General features: G+C 44.1%; 1 protein-coding gene and 1 long non-coding RNA gene across 2 annotated transcripts in view; one reads left to right on the forward strand and one right to left on the reverse strand.

Moving 5' to 3' along the window:
- The window catches only part of dgat2 (diacylglycerol O-acyltransferase 2), a 53,613-nt gene extending 32,821 nt beyond the window's left edge, over positions 1-20,792 (forward strand). The window contains exons 5-8 of the mRNA XM_073044300.1: positions 6,054-6,258; positions 10,777-10,951; positions 14,812-15,014; positions 18,729-20,792. Of these exons, the coding sequence (XP_072900401.1) occupies positions 6,054-6,258; positions 10,777-10,951; positions 14,812-15,014; positions 18,729-18,883 (738 nt within the window). The 3' untranslated portion in view covers positions 18,884-20,792. The remainder of the gene's footprint in view (positions 1-6,053; positions 6,259-10,776; positions 10,952-14,811; positions 15,015-18,728) is intronic.
- Positions 2,420-12,919, reverse strand: LOC140727074 (uncharacterized). The gene is made up of 3 exons (XR_012098782.1): positions 12,329-12,919; positions 6,919-7,097; positions 2,420-3,536 (listed from the first exon to the last, which is right to left on the reverse strand). It is a non-coding gene; the product is annotated as an uncharacterized lncRNA (long non-coding RNA).

Consider the following 20,792-nt stretch of genomic DNA (forward strand, 5'->3'; position numbering starts at 1 on the left):
CCTGTTTGTATTCACCATATGTATACCCTTCATAATTTTGTTCACCTCTATCAAATCTCCCCTCATTCTCCTCCAGTCCAGGGAATAAAGTCCTCACCTATTCAATCTTTCCCTATAATTCAGGTGCTCAAGTTCCAGCAACATCTCTGTAAATATTCCTCTGTTCTTTCAATCTTGTATCTTTCCTGTAGTTCGGTGACCAGAACTGCACACAATACTCCAAATCTGGCTTCACCAATGTCTTGTACTCAGTACTTTGATTTTTGATAGCCAATGTGCCAAAACCTCTCTTTATGACCCCATGTATCAGTGATGCTACTTTCAAGGAATCACGCAAGGAATATTTCTGAACGTCTCCACATCCTGAAAAGGGAGTGTGAGCAGCCAGAAGTCGTGATATATATTGCGACCAATGACGTAGGAAGAAAAAGGGAGGAGGTCTTGAAAACAGAATACAGGGAGTTAGGAAGGAAACTGAGAAGCAGGACCTCAAATGTAGTAATCTCAGGTTGCTGCCTGTGCTATATGACAGTGAGGATAGGAATAAAATGAGGTGGCAGATAAATGTGTGACTAAAGAATTGGAGCGGGGAGCAGGGATTCTGATTTCTGTATCATTGGGACCTCTTCTGGGCAGGTGTGGCCTGTACAAAAAGGACTAGTTGCACTTCAATCTGTTGGATCGCAAGAGAGGGAATTTGAGTGCCTGCAAGATGGCTTACTGGGGGAAAGGCTATTTTAGATTGAGTGTTGGGTAATAACCCAGATCTTATTGGGGAGCTTAATGTAAAGGAACCTTAGAAGGGGTTCATGCTGCAATTTGAGAGGGAGAAGCATAACTCACAGGTATCAATGGAATAACGGGAATTAGAGGCATGAGAGAGGAGCTTGCCCAGGTGGGTTGGAAGAGGATACTGACGGGGATGACGACAGAGCAGAGATGGCTGAAGTTTCTGGTAATAGTTGACAAAGTTCAGGATAGATGCGTCCCACAGAAAGTTCTAAAATGGCTGGGATAGGCACAGTGGCTGACAAGGGGAGGTGAGGACTGCATTAAAGCCAAGGAAAAGGCATATAAGGTAGCAAAAGTGAGTGAGAAGTTGGATGACTGGAAAGCTTTTTAAAAATTCAACAAAAGGCAACTAAAAAAGCTAAAGAAGAGAAAATGAAATGAGAGGGCAGTCTAGCCAATAATATAAAGCAAGATGCTAAAAGCTTTCAGTTATATAAAGAATAAAAGGGAGGTGAGAGCTGATATTAGACCTCTGAAAAATTATGCTTTTGAGGTAGTAATGTGGGACAAAGAAATGGCAGGTAAAACTAAATGGGTACTTTGCTTCAGTCTTTACTGTGAATGACGTTAACAGTGTGCCAGAGGTCTGTGAGTGTCGGGGAACAGGAGTGAGTACCATTGCTGTTGCAAAGGGAAAAAGTGCCGGGCAAACTGAAAGGTCTTGAGGTAGATAAGTCACGTGGACCAGGTGGACTACATCCCAGAGTCCTGAGAGAGGTTGCTGAAGAGATAACGGATGCATTGGTCGTGATCTTTCAAGGGTCACTTGATTCCGGCATGGTCCCGGAGGACTGGAAGATTGCAAGTGTCACTCCACTCTTTAAGAAGGGAGGAACGCAGAAGAAAGGAAGTTATAGGCCAGTTGGCCTGACCTCAGTGGTTGGGAAAATGTTGGAGTCCATTATTAAGGATGAGGTTCCAGGGTGCTCGGAGACTAATGATATATAGTCAAAGCCTGTAAAGGGAAATCTTGCCTGACAAGATTTCTTTGAGAATTCTTTGAGGAAGTAACAAGCAGGGTGGGCAAAGGAATGTCATTTAATTGGATTTTCAGAAGGCCTTTGACAAGGTGCCACATATGAGGCTGCTTATCAAGACAAAATCCTACAGGTGTTACAGGAAAGATACTGGCATGGATGGAGGAATGGCTGACAGGCAGGAGGCAGTGAGTGGAATAGGTTATGAGAGGGATAGATGGTATAGTCATGGGACATTTGTTTCCTGGGGTTGAAATGTCTAATACCAGAGGGCATGCACTGAAGGTGTGAGGGGGTAGTATCAAAGGCAATGTGAGGGGCAAGTTTCTTACTCAATGGTGAATGCATTGTCTGGTATAGTGGAGGCAAATACAACAGAGGCTTTTAAGAGATGTTTGGATAGGCAAGTGGATGTAAGGCAGATGAAGGGATATGGACCTGTATGTAGGGGGGATTACTGGTTGGGTGTTCGCGACTTGCTTTTTAGCTGATTCGGCACAACGCCGTGGGGTGAATGGCCCGTCCCTGTACTGTACTATGTTTATCCTTCCCAATGATTTTGAAAATGTTCAGAATTTTGCAATTATAAAGTTAAACTCTGCTTGTTGATAATATTTTTGGCAATTTAAACTGTTTATTCTTGTCTGTTCTTTGTGCAAGATTGCAATTTTATCCAGGATTACAAAACTGTTGAGCAAGTTCATTTTTAAAGTTCAAAGTAAATTTAGTATCAAAGTACATGTCTATCACCTACAACCCCGAGATTCACTTTCTTGCAGGAATGCACAATAAATGCAAAGAAACACAACAGAATTAATTTTAAAAAACTACACACAAAGACCAACAAGCAAGCAATGTGCAAAAGACAAACTGTGCAAATACAGAAAAAAGTAAATAATAAATATTGAGGACATGGATTGTAGAGTCCTTGAAATTGAGTCCATAGAGTTGTAGAATCAGTGTTGGGGTGAGTGAAATCATCTATAGTGGTTCAAAAGCCTGATGGATGAGGGGTGACGACTATTCCTGAACCTGGTGATGGGAGTCCTGAGGCTCCTGAACCACCTTCCTGACAGCACCAGCAAGAACAGAGCATGGCCTGGATGATGGGAGTCCCTGATGATGGATGCTGCTTTCTTGTGGCAGTGCTCTTGGTAGATGTGTTCAATCGTGGGGCAGACGTTTCCTGAGATGAACTGGGGCATGTCCACTACTTTTCGTAGGCTTTTCCAAGGTTCAAAGTCAATTTTATTGTCCAATTTTTATTATCTGGCATACTCAGCAAATCTATAGAATGGTAACTACAACAGGATCAATGAAAGGTTAAATAGAGAATAGACAATGACAAACTGTGCAAATGCAAACATAAATAGATAATGAAATCATGAACTAACAAGATAGTCCTTCAAGTTAAGATCAGTGGTAGTGGGAAAATCTCAGAACACGAGTGTAGATATCATCTTCGGTTCAGGGGCCTGATGGTTGAGGGGTAGTAACTGTTCTTGAACCTGGTGGTGCAAGTCCTGAGCATCCTGATGGCAGCAGTGAGGAAAGAGCATGCCCTGAGTGGTGAAGGTCTCTGATGGGTGCTGTGTTCCTATGACAGCATTTCATGTAGATGTGCTCAGTGGCTGGGATGGCTTTACCTGTGATGGACTGGGCTGAATCAACCACCTTTTGTAGGATTTTCCAATCTCTTCCTCCCTCGGATATTGGTGCTTTTCATCCTGGGCCATGATTCGGTCAGCATGCTCTCCACTTGTGCATCTATAGAAGATTCAGAGTTGTAGATAACATTATGTAACTTTATCAATGATTTGGAAAATTTTCAGAGAATTTTGCAATTATAAAGTTCTGCTTTTTTTTTTGGCAATTTAAACTTTTTTTCTTATCTGTTCTTTGACCAAGGTTGCAGGTTTTGTCTGGAGGGATTACAAAATTGTTGAACAAGTTAATTTTCAGACAATTGAACTGCAAATAGTTATTGTACTGTCTGTGTAAACATTGCCTGTTCACAGGTGGGGAGGAATGGGTCAGGAGTGTCTGAGCAGTGGGTGCAGGTGTGGGGAGGTGATTCTGTGTGAGGGGCTGATGCAGTGAGTTGTGGTCGTATCAATTTGCAGGGGAAGCAACATTGATTTTAACATGCATCCTGATCCTGCCACTAGTCGTCTTCTCCACCTGTGTAGCTTTGCAGAAGTTTTCTTTCTCCCTGACCTGTGTTTTGTGGGGTGGCGTGGTAGCATAGCAGTTAATTCAAATGCTTCACAGTGCCAATGATCAGGGTTCAATTCCCACCCCTGTCTGTACGGAGTTTGCACGTTCTCCCCATGTCCACGTGCAATTCCTCTGGGCTCTCCGTTTCCTCCACATTCCAAAGACAAACAGGTTATGGTTCATGAGATGTGGGAGTGTGGAGACACTTGCGGGCTGCCAGCACAATCCGCACTGTTTTGATTTGATGCAAACAACGCGTTTCAGTATGTTTCGATGTTTCACTATACATGCACAAATAAAACGAATCTCTTCTTTAAGAAGGTATCGTCCATAAAAAGATCCCCACCATTCGGGCCATCCGTCTTCTGGCAGCTCCCACTGGGCAGAAGGGATAGAAACCTAAAGCCCCACACTGCTAGGATCAGACACAGCTGTTTCCCTTCAACCTTTTGCTTTTTGAACCAACTGACACAACCCTAATCTCTACAGTTTAGCAACATGATGACCACTTTGCACTAAAATGGACGCTTTTTTTTTTCTTTTGCTCTAATTGCATTCTTTCTTGAAAAACATTGTGCGTCATTTATAGAACTTATGCCATTGCAGTGCGGTACGGATTCTTCAGCCCACGATGTTGTGCCAACCTTTTAACCTACTCTGTGATCAGTCTAACTCTTCCCACTTGTGTAACCCTTCATTTTTCTATTGTCCATCTGTCCAAGAGACTCTTAAATGCCCCTAATGCCTATGCCTCCCCTGGAAGGGTGTTCTATTTACCCACCTCTCTGTATATAGAACCTTACCTCTGCCATCTCCAGTTCACTTAATATTATGGTGTCTTGTATTAGCCATTTCTGCCCTGGGAAAAAGTCTTTGGCCGTCCAATCAGTCTATACCTTTTGTCATCTTGTACACTTTTATCGGATCAAATCTCATCTTGCTTTGCCCCAGCTCGCTCAACTGAGCTCAATTGAGAACCAAGGAGCTGATTATTGACTTAGGAAAGGGAAAGCAGAGGTCCATGAGCCAGTCCTCATCGGAGGATCAGAGGTGGAGAGGGTCAGCACCTTTAAATTCTGAGGTGTTATTATTTCGGAGGACCTGTCTTGGACCCAGCAATTACGAGGAAAGCAGGAAAGTGCCTCTACTTCCTTCAGAGTTTGTGGAGATTCTGTATGATATCTAAAACTTTGACAAACCTCTGTAGTTGTGTAGTGGAGGGTGTATTGACTGGCTGCATCACAGCCTGGTATGCAAACACCAAGAGCCTTGAATGGAAAATTCTCTAATTTTCATGTATATGGCCCAGTCCACCACAGGTAAAGCCTTCCCAACCACTGAGCACATCTACATGAAACACAGTCATAGGAAAGCAGCATTTATCATCAGGGACTTCCACCACTCAGGATGTGCTCTCCTCTCACTGCTGCCATCAGGAAGAAAGTACAGGAGCCTCAGGACTCTCAGCACAAGTTCAGGAACAGTTATTACCCCTCAACCATCAGGCTCTTGAACAAATGGGGATAACTTCTCTCAACTTCACTTGCCCATCATTAAAATGTTCCCACAACCAATGGGCATGTTTTCAAGGACTCTTCATCTCATGTTCTCAATATTTATTGTTTATTGATATTATTGTTTCTTTTGCATTTGCACAGTTTGTTGTCTTCTGCATTCTGATTGAAAGCCCTAGTTTAGTGGTTGATTCTGTTATAGTTACTATTCAATAGATTTGTTGAATATGCCCAGAAGAAAATTAATCTGTGTTGTACATGGACTTTGATAATAAAATTTGCTTTGTTCTCATAAGGCAAAATGTTTGCTATTATATTTTAATTATCTGATTCTGTGTGCCTCGATGCTGCTGTAAGTAAGCTGTTCATTGACCCTCCATCAGGACTGATCCAAAACATCAACCGCCCCTCCGCCTCCAGATGCTGCTGGACCCACATGATTCATCATGTAGCCTGTTTGTTCACTCCAGAGGCTGCGGCCTCCAAACTTCGGGCAAGGTTGGGGATCGGACTACGTGCCTATGCGAGCTTTATTTGTTTTTCTCCATTACAGTTGGTGAAGACGCACAACCTCGCCCCCAGTCGGAACTACATCTTTGGCTATCACCCACACGGCATCTTCTGCTTTGGAGCCTTTTGCAACTTTGGAACAGAAGCGACTGGATTTTCCAAAAAGTTTCCTGGAATCCGACCTTCTCTCGCCACGCTGGCTGGAAACTTCAGGATGCCAATTCTGCGGGATTACCTAATGAGTGGTGGTGAGTGGCCGGCGGTGCAGAACTCCCTGACGTGACCGCGCTCCTCCAGAGCTAACCCTGGCCCTGACAACATGGAGAGAACAAAGGAATCTGGTAATATAGATCCATAATTCCTTGAAAGTGGCATCACAGGTAGATAAGGTCATAAAGAGAGCTTTTGACGTACTGGCCTTCAAAAATCCAAGTATCAAGTACAGGAGTTGTGTTGTGTTGAAGTTGTATAAGACATTGGTGAAGCCTAATTGGGAGTGTAATGTTCTCACACAGGTGTGAAAGAACTCTGAACTAAACACCAAGCATAAACCAGTCAATGAGGCGGTCCCAGTAAGATTAACCGTTTACTGTTCACTCTTCCACATTTATGTATGGTGAAAACTGTTGATAAAACAATACAAAATATATACAGTATTTGTTTCCTTCTTGGCATCACATTTACATCATAAATACTTGCAAAAGTAAAACTACAACAACTAAATTACATTAAAGTGCAACATACAGTCAGAATCTACCTATGCCATCGACTGGGTTTAAATACATCAACACAAACTATCTGCAACTCTTTAAATAACAAAGAATATAAACTTTATCAACCGTCATTACTTTTAACAAAATCAGCATTAACATTTTTAATTCAACATATCGATTATCTTATGAACTTACGGCGTTGCTTCTCTGATGCTTCTAGTGCGTAGAAAGAAAACTTTTCTCGCGCTGATCCTGCACACACATAAGCCCCCTCCTTCCCGTTTCTCCAAACCGGTATTTTCCCATAAGATGCGGAGAAACAGGGTGTGACGTCGTCGCATCCACAGAAATGAATAAACAGTCAGGCCAAAATCCTTCATCGGGATAGGAAAGGAAAAGGGAAGATGTGAGAATAAAAGGGTAGGGGGAGGATAGCTAAAAGGTGATAGGTAAAGCCAGGTAGGCAGGAAAGTTAAGGGGCTGGAGAGGAAGGAATCTGATAGGAGAGTGGACCAGAGTAGAAAGGGAAGGAGGAGGGGACTCGGGGACAAGTGAGAAGTGGTAAGTAATCAGAGTGGAGAATAGAAGAAGAGGGAATATTGTGTGCATTTCTGGTCACCTACCTACAGGAAAGTTATCAGTAAGATTGAAAGACTACAGAGAGTTTACAAGGATGGTGCCAGGTCTGGAGGACCTGAGTTATAGGGAAAGGTTAGGGCTTTGTTCCCCAGAGTGTAGGTGAGCGAGGGGAGATTTGATAGATGTATATTGAGGTGTATAGATAGAGTAAGTGCAAGCTGGCTTTCTCCACTGAGGTTGGGTGTGACCAGAACTAGAGATCATAGGTGAAGGGTGAAAGGTGAAATATTGAAGGGGACCACGAGGAGAGTGGTGAGAGTGTGAAATGAGCTGCCAGTGGAAGTGGTGGGTGTGGGTTTGATTGGAACATTTAGGGAGGTTTGGATGCATGAGTGGGAGGAATATCTAGGGCTGTGGTCCAGGTATGTGTCAATGGGATGAGGCATAACAGCAGCCTGGCACTGACTAGATGGGCCAAAGGGCCTGTTTCTGTGCTGCAGTACTCTGACTCAGAGTGCATCAGAAATCTAATCAAACCAGAGTGATCCCTCCCAGTCCCAGAGATGCTGTCTTGAATGTGATTGTACTTTGCTCTCTACACCACATTGAGTGTAATGTCCACATTTGTCAGACAAGAAATAAGATCTATTTAAAAAAAAAACTGAGGAGTGCCACATGGAATCCAATCATAGATTCTTCAGAAGTATCTTTTAACTGATACCAAAATTATTTGTGTATTTCTCTTATCGAACAAAATGTGTCAACCCATGAGTATTTATTGTATTCATGTACCCATTTCATGTGTAGAAATCAACCCAGTGACTCCCTGTTATAATCCTGTGGGATTTTAAATCATGTCTTCACTGATTTGGCAGCTGCGTGTGTGAAACTAAATGGTTGAAGAAGCTGAGGAAAATCTCCTGCAAAGTGCTGACATGGGTAGACAGGGTGGCGAAGAAGACAACGGACACACTCAACTTCATCGGTCAGGGCACCGGGTGCAGGCATTGGGGCATCATGAGAGAGTGGAATGGTCGTGTAGCACTATTAAAGCATTAATGACCCGGGTTCAATTCCCACCACTGCCTGTAAGGAATTTGTACATTCTCCCTGTGGGTTTCCTCCGGGTGCTTCAGCTCCCCTTCAAATTCCAAAGATGTCAAATTTTGTCCAAGATTACGAGTGTAGTGGGCAGCGAGAGAGACCATCAGAGCTTGTAGAGGGACCTGCATCGACTGGAAAACTGAGCTGAAAATGGCAGATGGTATTTAATGCAGACAGGTGAGGTGTTGTACTTCGGAGGGACACACCAATCTTACACAGTGAACGGTAGGGCACTGAGGAGTGCGGTGGAACAAAGGGATCTGGGAATACAAGTCCATAATTCATTGAAAGTGGTGGCACAGGTAGATGTGGCCAAAAAGAAAGCTTTTGGCACATTGGCCTTCATAAATACTTGAATACAGGAGGTAGAACGTTATATAACCAGATAACAATTACAGCACAGAAACAGGCCATCTCAGCCCTTCTAGTCCGTGCCGAATGCTTATTCTCACCTAGTCCCACTGGCTCACACTCAGCCCATAACCCTCCATTCCTTTCCTGTCCATATACCTATCCAATTTTACTTTAAATGATAATACCGAACTTGCCTCTACCACTTCTACTGGAAGCTCGTTCCACACAGCTACCACTCTCTGAGTAAAGAAATTCCCCCTCATGTTACCCTTAAACTTTTGCTCCTTTACTCTCAACTCATATCCTCTTCTTTGAATCTCCCCTACGCTCAATGGAAAAAGCCTATCCACGTCAACTCGATCTATCCCCCTCATAATTTTAAATACCTCTATCAAGTCCCCCCCCCTCAACCTTCTACGCACCAAAGAATAAAGACCTAACTTGTTCAACTTTTCTCTGTAACTTAAGTGCTGAAACCCAGGTAACATTCTTGTAAATGTCCACTCTATTCTCTCTGTTTTGTTGACATCTTTCCTATAATTCGGTGACCAGAACTGTACACAATACTCCAAATTCGGCCTCACCAATGCCTTGTACAATTTTAACATTATATCCCAACTCCTACACTCAATGCTCTGATTTATAAAGGCCAGCATACCAAAAGCTTTCTTCGCCACCCTATCCACATGAGATTCCACCTTCAGGGAACTATGCACCATTATTCCTAGATCACTCTGTTCTACTGCATTCTTCAATGCCCTACCATTTACCATGTATGTCCTATTTGGATTATTCCTACCAAAATGTAGCACCTCACACTTATCAGCATTAAACTCCATCTGCCATCTTTCAGCCCACTCTTCCAACTGGCCTAAATCTCTCTGCAAACTTTGAAAACCTACTTCATTATCCACAACGCCACCTATCTTAGTATTATCTGCATACTTACTAATCCAATTTACCACCCCATCATCTGCCTGCGCAGTCTAGCCTCTTTGCCCCGATCAGTTTTTTTTAAAAAAACAGCTTCTCTCCAAGCTGCTTTTTCCTCTTCCCTCTCCGCCTGTTGCTTTGATTTATGTTGAAGTTGTATACGATGTTGGTGAGGCCTAATTTGGAGTATTGTACGACTGTACACCTTCCAACACTATATTCCATCTTCCACTTTGCCCACCCTCCCAATCTGTTTTAAGTCCTTCTGCAGACTCCCTGCTTCCTCAGTGCCACCTGCCCCTCCACCTATCCTTGTATCACCCACAAATGTGGCCACAAAGCCCATCTGTGACCCCACTTTGAAGGAATTGTGACCAGAGGGTGGTGCTTTTGGAAAATCCTGAAGCAGGATAGAGAGGTGAGAGGGAATTCTGGAGATTGAGGTCCGGGAAGCACTGGGCTCTCGCTCACCTTGGACTACTAGAGATGTGAGGACCGATGTCTGGGAACGTATTCTAGCTTGGACTCTGACTCGGGGTTTATTATCACTGGCATGTGTTGTGGAATTGGCTGTCTTGTGGCAGCAGTACAGTACAATACATAAAATTACTGTAAGAATATATTAAAAAATAACTCACTGTTTTACTCTGTGGTATTTATATTCGTGGCTCATGGACTGTTCAGTAACCTGGATGGCAGAGCAAGGGACTAATTGGGAATTAAGATCTACAGCACAGAAGCAGGCCCTTTGGCCCATTTAGTCCATGCTGAACTGTTTTCCATCTAGTCTCATCAACCCACAGCTGCACCATAGCCTTCCAGACCCCTCCCATCCATGTACTTGTGCAAACTTCACTTAAATGTTGAAACCAGTTGTGCACTCACCACTTCCACTGGCAGCTCATTCCACGCTCTCACCACCTCGTGTGAAGAAACTCGCTCTCAGGTTCCCGTTAAGTAGTTGTCCTGTCAATAACCTATGATGGTGGGATAGTGCTGGGAGGACGAGCTGTCGCCTTCAGGTATTCGAGGTAAAGATGAGTGGTCGGTAGAGTAACAGTTCTTTACCCCACCACTCCGCAGGCGTCTTTCCCGTGACCAGGGACGCTATCGACTATCTGCTGTCGAAGAGCGGCACTGGAAACGCAGTGATCATCGTCATCGGGGGAGCAGCAGAATCCCTGGAGTGTAGCCCAGGCAGCCATGTTGTCACCCTCAAGAACCGCAAGGGGTTTGTGAAGATCGCTTTGCAGAATGGGTAAGGAACGAATCTCTTACAGAAGACTGGGGGGGGGGGGGGGTGTGGGTAGTAGATGGAGTGTATTCTGCCTGGCGGATCAGTGAATGGCCGTGTTCCGCAGGGATCTGTTCTGGGGCCCCTGCTCTTTGTGATTGTTATAAATGACTTGGATGAGGAAGTGGAAGGGTGGGTTAGTAAGCTGACAGATGACACAAAGACTGTTGGAGTTGTGGATGGTGTAGAAGTTTGTTGTGGGTTTTAACAACCTCCTTGTTGTGACTATTATATGCGCTTGCTGTCTTGTGCTGTGTATGACTGTTGGTATTATATTTTGCATCTCAGCCCCAGTGTAACACTATTTCTTTTGGCTGTATTCATGGCTGTGTGGCTGAATGACAATTAAACTGAACTTGAACTAAACATCGACAGGATGCAGAGCTTGGCTAATGGCAGATAGTGTTCAATCCAGAAAAAACTCACTTTAGAAGGTTGAATTTGAGGGCAGTATACAGGGTTAACAGCGGGGTTCTTAACAGTGTGGAGGAACAGAGGGATCAGAGTCCACATCTATAGATCCCTGCTGCACTTGTTGATAAATTGGTTAAGGTGTATGGTGGGTTTGCCTTCATTACTCAGGGCATTGAGTTCAAGGGTCATGAGGTTAATGTAGTTCTATAAGACCACTCTTGAAGAATTGTGTTCAGTTCGGGTCACCTCATTATACCTCCACGACCTGGATCAACACATTGATGTGGTGTGGATGCTTGCGAGCTCCATCAGGCGATACCAACTTGGCCATCCATGTTGGAACAGCTGTGGACAGGATGCCAGACGAAGATCGATCCCCAGCTCCCAAATGGACAGACTCGCGTCTGCCCCTCCCGGGCCACGCCATACGAAACAACAACATTTTGCCTCATCACAGGAAAGATGTGGAAGCTTTGGAGCAGGTGCAGATGAGATTCACCAGGATGCTGCCTGGGTTAGAGATCATGTCTTATGAGGATAGGTTGAGTGAGGTAGGGATTTTCTCTTTGGACCACAGGAGGATGAAAGGTAACTTGATAGAGGTGTCCAAGATGAGGGGCATTGGTGAGAGTGGACAGCCAGGTACTTTCCCCAGGTGGAACTGGCTAATGTGAGAGGGTATAATTTAAGGTAATCAGTGGAAAGAAAGGTTGGGGGGGATTTCAGAGGGAGTTTTCTTTTACGTGGAGTGATGGTGTTTGAAATGTACTATCAGGTTTGGTACATTATGTGTACATTAAGGACATTTAAAAGACTTCCAGTTCAGAAAATGGATGAAAGAAAAATGGAGGACTGTGTGGAAAGCAACAAATAGATTGATTTTTGGGGTAGGTTACAAAATTGGAATGACCTCAAGGGCCAAATTACCTGTACTGTGCTCTAATGCTTAACGTTCTGTGTGCTCTCAGCAGTCCCCAGCCATCATAACTTGGGGCCTGTCTGTGCTTGGCCATCAGACACACTGCTAAGAGAAAACCTTGAAATTATTGTGCTATGTTTTTTGACCTCCTCTGCACCCTACATGCTAAACTTTAAGACATAGAAAGAGAATTAGTCCATTCGGCCCATCAAGTCTGCTCTGCTATCCATCATGGCTGATTATTTCCCCCCTCAACCCCATTCTCCTGCTTCCCTCCCCCATAACCTTTGATGCCCTGACTAATCAAGAATTTATCAATTTCCACTCTAAATATACCCAGTGACTTGGCCTCTTACAGCTGTCTATGGCGATGAATTCCATAGATTCACCACCCTCTGGCTGAAGAATTCCTCCTCTAAAGGGACATCCTTTGATCCAGAGACTGTGCCCTCCGGTCCCAGACTCTCCCACTGTAGGAAGCTCCATATCCACTCCATGCTTTCAATAGCGTATTTTTGTTTTCTTGAACTGCCCCTGTCATCGTCAGCCCATCAATCTCCTCCAATCCCAGGCACTTGACCATCTCCCAATTCCCTCTGCTGCTCACAGTCAGCCAAGACAGTGGACAGCTCCAAGTTTTGAACTCTTGCATGCCCCCCCATCTCTCCATTTTCCTTTAAAATGCTCCTTGAAGCATTGCTTTGACAAGATTTTAGTCAGTTGTCCTAATATTTTCCAATGCGACTGCGTATGAGAAGGGGGTATGGCACCCAGGACATGCTCTAGTCTCATGGCTACCATCAAGGAGCCTGAAGACACTCACACTCAAATGTTTTACGAACAGCTTCTTTCCATCTGCCATCAGATTTCTGAATGGTCAATCAACCCATGGACACTTCCTCAATATTTGCTTTCTGCTCGCTCTTGTTTTGCACAGTACTGTAGTTGTCCAGGTGGAGCGGAGAGCGAGTTTGTAAATCTGGCGTGAGCAAAGAATGTTGGGAATGGCGAGGGATGAGTGGCGCAGGAGGGGTGTAGGACAGGTGGCAGAGAAGGAGTGTCATGGGTGGAGTAGGTGCAGACGTTACCCAGCCCTGAGACACCAGGCAAGGTTACTTGAGTCCAAACAATGTATTGATCATTGCAGAATGTCTCTCTGGTGCCTTCAGCTCCCTCTCCCTCATCCTCTCCCTGACCTCTTCCCACTCTCAGTGCACAATAGAGACTCTTATCAGAATCAGGTTTATCATCACTCACTTGTGTCATGAATTTCTTTGTAGCAGCAGTACAGTGCAATTGATAAAATTATTACAGTACTGAAAGTGTCCTGGGCTCCTTAACTGTATGTGCTTTATTATTCTTATTGTAATTTATGCTTCCTTAAGGTTGTTATAATTAGGGGTGAAAGAGGGGTTAAGCTCCCACTACCTATTAAATGCTCCCAATGGTCTCAAATAGCCTCTGATAACCAAGTCCAGCTCCTGGCCTTCATGTATGGCTTGGCTACCAAGCCCAGCGGATCCGTTTCTACTGACAGGAGAAGGGGCAAAGGTGACCACTCGCTTTGGGCAGATGGGGCTCATCAGCCGTGGTTGGCAGCACATCTCGGGGAGGGAAAACTGATCTCAAACCTCTGCTATCTTGCAACTGTATCCACTCGTGGGGAAGGCTTCAGGAATAAACCCCCAGGGAAAAATCCGGAGCTGGAGTCCCTAAAGCAGTCCTAAATTGAGTTCAACGCTGACTTGGCAACTCTGCCAGTCTCTGCCGTTCCTTTGGATTCATCAGCTGCGCGGAGAGGGGCAGCTTTGCTCTCCATATTGTACTGCCCTGGCTTGCGTATCACGCAGGCAGCTAGGATGTAACTTCCATGGTCAATGCTGACCGGCTGTAATTTATAGGTTTTTAAAATTACGTACTGGAATGTAGTGCTGCCACAAAACAACAAATTTCATGACGTATCTTAGTCGTACTAAACCTAATTCCGATCCTGACGATACAGAAAGCCTCTTGTGGCTTTTCAGAAATGAAATCATTTTATTGCCAGTATGTGAAACATCCCAGAACCAACTGTGGTTCCGTGCCAAGCACAAAACCAGAACAGACAACACAGTAGCAACCAACAATTTACAAGACAATCGTGCAAACAGTCACGAGCAATCTACAAATAACAGAACATGTACAAGCGTCAATAATCAAACTTAAATAAATGTAAACACATGAACAGACTCTAACTGTCCACAGAACGAGGAGAGCAGGAAAGACCATTCACAGATGTTGTGCAGGGACAGTCGGGGTATTACACATGGGGGAGTTTTGTTGGGAAGCTGGACAGCGACAGAAAAGAAGCTTCAGAAATGACGAGAGGTCTGGTGTTGATGGACTTGTAGCATCTCCCTGATGGTAATTTGTTGTGTTAAATGTTCTATGTGGATCCAAGCAGAATGAAATTCAGTCCTACTGACATTTCTACATTTACCTCCTTCGACAGAGCTGACCTAGTGCCTGTTTATGCTTTTGGTGAGAACGAGGTTTACCAACAGGTCCTCTTTAAGGAAGGCAGCTGGCTGCGGGCAATTCAGCGAAAGTTCCAGAAGCTGATTGGATTTGCCCCCTGTATATTCCAAGGTCGGGGATTTTTCTCAAGCCGTTCCTGGGGTCTGGTTCCTTACGCAAAACCCATCAACACAGTTGGTAAGTTCTGTCCCCAGAGGGGTTTCCTGTAATATTGAAATACTACAAGTGAAACTCAATAATGGAATGCAGAATAAAGTGTAATGGCTATAGGGAAAGTAAAGTGCAGGTAGTTAAGGTAAAAGGCCATCACGAGAGTGATTGTGAGGTCAAGAGTCCAATTTATCCTACCAGGGAATTATTCAATAGTCTTGTAACAGTGAGACAGAAGCTGTCCTTGAGCCTGGTGGTATGTACTTACAGGCCTTTTTATCTTTTGTTCTTTCAGAAGTTTGTTTTATTTAACCAGTTCAGTGTTCTTGATTTTTATTTTAAATACACTAAGTTCTTGTTGTCCACTGGGAATAGTGACCCTGACTTTCCACAGATCACAAAATCCTAGGGTATGACTCGGGCTTTGTGTCCAATGCACACCCTAGGTCATATATGTCAAACTCAAGGCCCGCGGGCCAAATCCGGCCCGCGGTGGAATTATCTTTGGCCCGCGAGATCATATCTAATTACTATTAAAGCTGGCCCCGGTAATCGAAGCGCCTATGGCGTATGATATGGCTAATGCTGAGTTTATTCAGGTACCAGGTTTTCAGGGTTTTTAGTGTTTATTCGGCAGTCTTCTTCATAAGAAACGGAATTTGTAAAGTGAAACACTTTGTAGTTATAGCAGAGACTGAGACACATGAGAGCAGGCTGAAAAAACGGAGGCAACGAAAGCTGCGTTCGCACGCGTCCGACTGATCCGGCCCGCATGAAGCTGCATTTTGCTCAATCCGGCCTGTGACCTAAAATGAGTTTGACACCCCTGCCCTAGGTAAACCATCATATTGTACTAAATAATGAGGAGCAATTTCTTTAGACAGAGAGTGGTGAAACTGTGGAATTCACTGCCACAGGCGGCTGTGGAGGCCAAGTCATTGGGTGAATTTAAGGCAGAGGTTGATGGATTCTTAATTAGTCAGGGCTTGAAGGGATACGGGGAGAAGGCAGAAGATTGGGGCTGAGAGGGTAAATAGATCAGCCATGAAGAAATGGCAGAACAGAATCGATGGGCCAAATGGTCTAATTCTGCTCCCATGTCTTGTGGTATAAAAGCATTAATGGGTATTAAATAAATCTTATTTTAAAGCTATAAAGAAATGTTACAGGGAATGACAACGTGTTGGGATCTGAGCAGTGATCAATTCTGAAATCCCAAGATACCAGAGAGACATAGCTGGTAGATATGAAGTCTCTTCATTTGACAGGATGAGGCAGCCCAAGCATGTCGAGACCCTTTCGGAGGAAGAGGCCTGCTCAACCTGATATTACTTGACATTTTGTATGCCAAAGATCAAAGGGCAGTTCTATATTTACAATGTACATTTACAGTGCTTCCTCTGAATTACGTACAACTTCACCAACTCCTCCTTCACACCCACGCTACAAAACCTAAATGAATTTGAAATCAGCATTGTCTTGTATTTCTGTCAACTGTGGTTCATGGCCCCTAGGAACCCATTATCCAGAGCTGCATTTTAAATTTAATCCACAGTCCATATTCAGATCTGGAGATTGGTGGTTGAAGTTTTGCTATACACTGCAAGTCTAGAATATGCTGTATTGGAAGAGTACAGCACAATAGGGAGCCACTTGATACTTCACAAGGAAACTGATTCCTCACTATGTGTATTTGTTTTACACTGCAGTGCGTAACATCCAATTTACACCACAGGGGTTAGCAAGTGAATGAGTATTTGTTTAACAATATAAATAGAACATGGAACAGTACAGCACAGTAACAGGCGATTCAGCCCACCATGTTGAGCCAAATCAGCTAAAAAGCAAATTTAAAACACCCAACCACTTATCCCTCCTACCTACAATACCCACCTTCCTCCACCTTCCTTTCATCTACATGCAGATCCAAACGGCTCTTAAAAGCCTCTATCGTATTTGACTCTACCACCATACCAGGCAGTGCATTCCAAGTATCCATGACTTTCTGAGTTTAAAAGAAAAACAACTTGCCTCTCGTTTTCCCCCTTGAATCTACCCCCTCTCATCTTCAATGCATGCCTTCTGGTACTAGACATTTCAACCCTGGGAAACAGCCTCTCATAATCTTGTAAACCTCCTATCAGGTCCCTATTTGGCCTCTGGAGCTCCAGAGAAAATAACATGAGTTTATCCAGCCTCTCGTGACAGCACATGCCCCCTAAACCAGGCAGCGTCCTCTTCTGCAGCCTCTCTCTAAAGCCTCAACAAGCTTCGTACAGTGGGGCAACCAAAACTGTATGTAATTCTCTAGATATGGCCTAACCAGAGTTTTATAAAGTTATAATATCCACTGGTTTGCTCTCCACTTCTCTGAATTAAACTATTCCCAAACAAATGCATATATTGAAGGATCAGTCATCATGTGTATTTATTTATTTCATCTTTAGCTTCTGCAAGTTGAGGCCCTGGCTTTTCCTTGTTTGATTCAGCACTTTTGTTAACCGTTGATGAAGGCGTTTCTTCTCCTTGCTCCATCACATTGCAAATACTTTTCTCAGGAATGCTCTCCTTAGCGCTTAATCAGGATATTGAGGAAGGTGTTTAGAAAGGGAAGCTGTGCAGTCACAATGAGAACATCGAAACTCCACGCGGGCGCCTGCTGAAGCCAGGGTTGACTCGGCCACAGTGGCTCTGAGCTGAGCCGTGCCACCTCTGACGGTGGAGCCACCAAGGAGGGGTGCTGGAGGCTAAAGAAATTCAGCATGACCCATTTGACCATCACCCTTTAGCAATACACCACAGAAAGCAATCTTAAACACAGATGTGTCTGCAAATGCTGGAAATCCAGAGCAACTCTCTCAAAATGCTGGAGGAACTCTGCAGCGTCTTCGGAGATGTGTAACAGTCCAGATGCACCAGGGTCTGGTACAACAACTGGACCACAAGGAACTGCAGAGAGTTGTGGACACGGCTCAGCACAGCACAACACAGGAACCAGCCTCCCCTCTGGTCTCCATCGTTGCCTCTTGCTGCTTCAGTAAAGCAGCCAACATAATCAAAGACCTCACCTAACCACGCACCCCAGAATTCTTTCTTCCCCCCTCTTTTATTTCCCCCTCCCCATCAAGCAGAAGATAAAAGCCTGAAAGCACATACCACCAGGCTCAAGGATGGCTTTTGTCGTGCTATTATAATACTATTGAATGGACCTCTCGAATGATAAGATGATCTTTAACCTCGCAGTCATGACCCTTGCACCTTATTGTCTGCCTGAACTGCACCTTCTCTGTAACTGTGCCACTTTAATCTGCATTCTGGTATCGCTTTTGCTTGTACTATTTCAATGCATTGATGTGACAAATGGCATGCCAAACGAAGTTTTCTCGCTATACCTCGGCACAGTAGCATGGTGGTTAGCCCAACGCCTTACAGTACCAGTGACGCAGGTTCAGTTCCTGCTGCTGCCTGTAAGGAGCTGCAAGTTTTCCTTGTGACTGTTTGGGTTGCCCTGGGGTGTTCTGGTTTGTTCCCAGTGTCAAAAGGGATACAGGCCAGCAGGTTAATTGGTCGTGGTAAATTGTCCCGTGATTAGGCGAAGGTTAAATCGGTGGGTTGCTTGGGTGGTGTGGCTTGAAAGTCTGGAAAGGCCTGTTCTGCGCTGTATCTCAGTGAGCAAATAAATTAATGTGACTGATTTTAATGCCATTTCTTTAACCACTACGTCATCTGTTTTTCTTGCAGTCGGAGAGCCAATTTCGGTGCCAAAGATCGAGAACCCTAGTCCTGAGGAGATTGATCACTACCACGAGGTTTACCAGCATTCCCTCGTCAAGTTGTTCAACAAATACAAGATTAAGTTTGGCCTCGGCGAATCGGACTACCTGGAAGTGATTTGAAGAAATGCCTTTTTTTAATAGCCCACATTCCATCAGCAATTTGACAGGAACACCCCCCCCAACCCCAAACCCAAACCCTGAACAGAGAATTTTTGTAGCACACTCTTCACCACAGTACTACTGACTACCAACAGCCACCAACCAGTATTTTGTCTAATTGTAAAGGAAAATTACTTCTGTGAAGGAATGCTTTTAATTTTCCAAATCAAAGATGTTAATCTTTTCGTTGCACTCTGGCCACCTAATTAGGTACAGGGGTGGAACCCGGTGTGGCCTTCTGCTGTTGAATCCACAATGTTCGGTGTGTTGTGCATTCAGAGAGGCTCCTCTGCACACACTTTTGTAACACTTTTGTTTGAGTTACTGTCACCTTCCTGTCAGCTTGAACCAGTCTGGCCGTTCTCCTCTGACTTCAAGGTGTTTTTGCTCACAGAACTGGATTTTTTTTTTTTTGCACCATTCTCTGTAAACTCTAGAGACTGTGCAGAAAAATCCCAGAAGATCAGCAGTTTCTGAATGCACAAACCATTCTCTCTGACCTTAAAATGATCGTTGGTGCCAAAGTAATTTCGATCACATTTCTTCCCCATTCTGATGTTTGGTCTGAACCACAACTGAACCTCTTGACCGTGTCTGCATTGAGTTGCTGCCTCATGATTGGCTGATTAGATCGGATACTTGCATTAACAAGCAGGTGTACAAGTACCCAATTAAGTGGCCACTGAGTGTGTATAGTCTTGTGATTAGTTTTAAGAAAACATAAGCAGTCCATTGAATAATCAAGTTGTTAATGAGTGGGATTGTTTTCAATGTAAAAAATGCACATACCAATGCAATTCTCTTGTCCACAACTCTCTTAACAGGAGAGGAAAAAAGGCCAAAGCTGAACTGAATTATTTTTTCTTTGCACCTTGATTTTTTAATTTAGATTGTGCCTTCAGTAATCTATTTGTAGGAGGCTAACTGGGTGTTTTTGAGATAACACAGAGGAGGAAAATATATTCATAAATGCATTCTGTCCTTGTATTTCTCAGTGTGATAGATACTTGTACAATTAAATAGTTGACAAAAATTAATGCAGGTAAAGAAAGTAAATATTTATGTTTTATTTAATTAGAGATACAGCACTGTACCAGAGCCCTTTGCCCAGTTGCACCCTTGTGACCGATTAACCTACTAACCAGCAAGTCTTTGGGATGTGGGAGGAAACCAGAGCACCCAGAGGAAACACCATGTGGTCACAGGGAGAACGTTTAAAAACTCTTTCCAGTCAGCAGTGGAAATTGAACCCGGGCCGCTGGCACTGTTGAGCATTGCACTAACCACTACACTAGCACCGTGTCTCCCCCCCCCCCCCCACCCCGACATTCTGAACACCTACAGGTGAGTAGGTTAATTGGACAGATGGGTGTAGTTGAGTGGTGTGGACTCGTTGGCCTTTACTGTATCTCAAAATAAAATCAGTACAATTCTATGGAGGAGGATTAATCAGCAGCTATAGTTTGGAAGGACCGACCTCTGTGCTGTCTCAAGTAGATATCTTGATCACGGTTTGAAAGTGGGTACAGGTTGTTATATCTGCCCTCCCTGCACTTTATTGAGTCCTGATGATTGGACATTCAGCCTCGAGGTTTGGGACCTAATGTTAGACGTCGACCTTAAAACAAAAATACACCTCTTCCTCGTGCTCCCTCCTTGCCATTGTCTCCTTTGGTGTACTTTATCAGAACTTGTTTACATCCAGCCAACTGAAGAAAAGCCATACTGTATGCACTTAAGTATTCTATTTTTGAAATGAAATGTTAATGCGTTTCCAATGTTTCCAGCAGGTGACATTCCACGGTTCATTCTGCTAATGTTTTCTTGCTATCTTTCCCGCCGCAGTGCACACTTTTGTACAGACTGTGGA

Source organism: Hemitrygon akajei, chromosome 4, assembly GCF_048418815.1.
Source record: "Hemitrygon akajei chromosome 4, sHemAka1.3, whole genome shotgun sequence".
In the NCBI taxonomy this organism is placed as follows: domain Eukaryota; kingdom Metazoa; phylum Chordata; class Chondrichthyes; order Myliobatiformes; family Dasyatidae; genus Hemitrygon; species Hemitrygon akajei.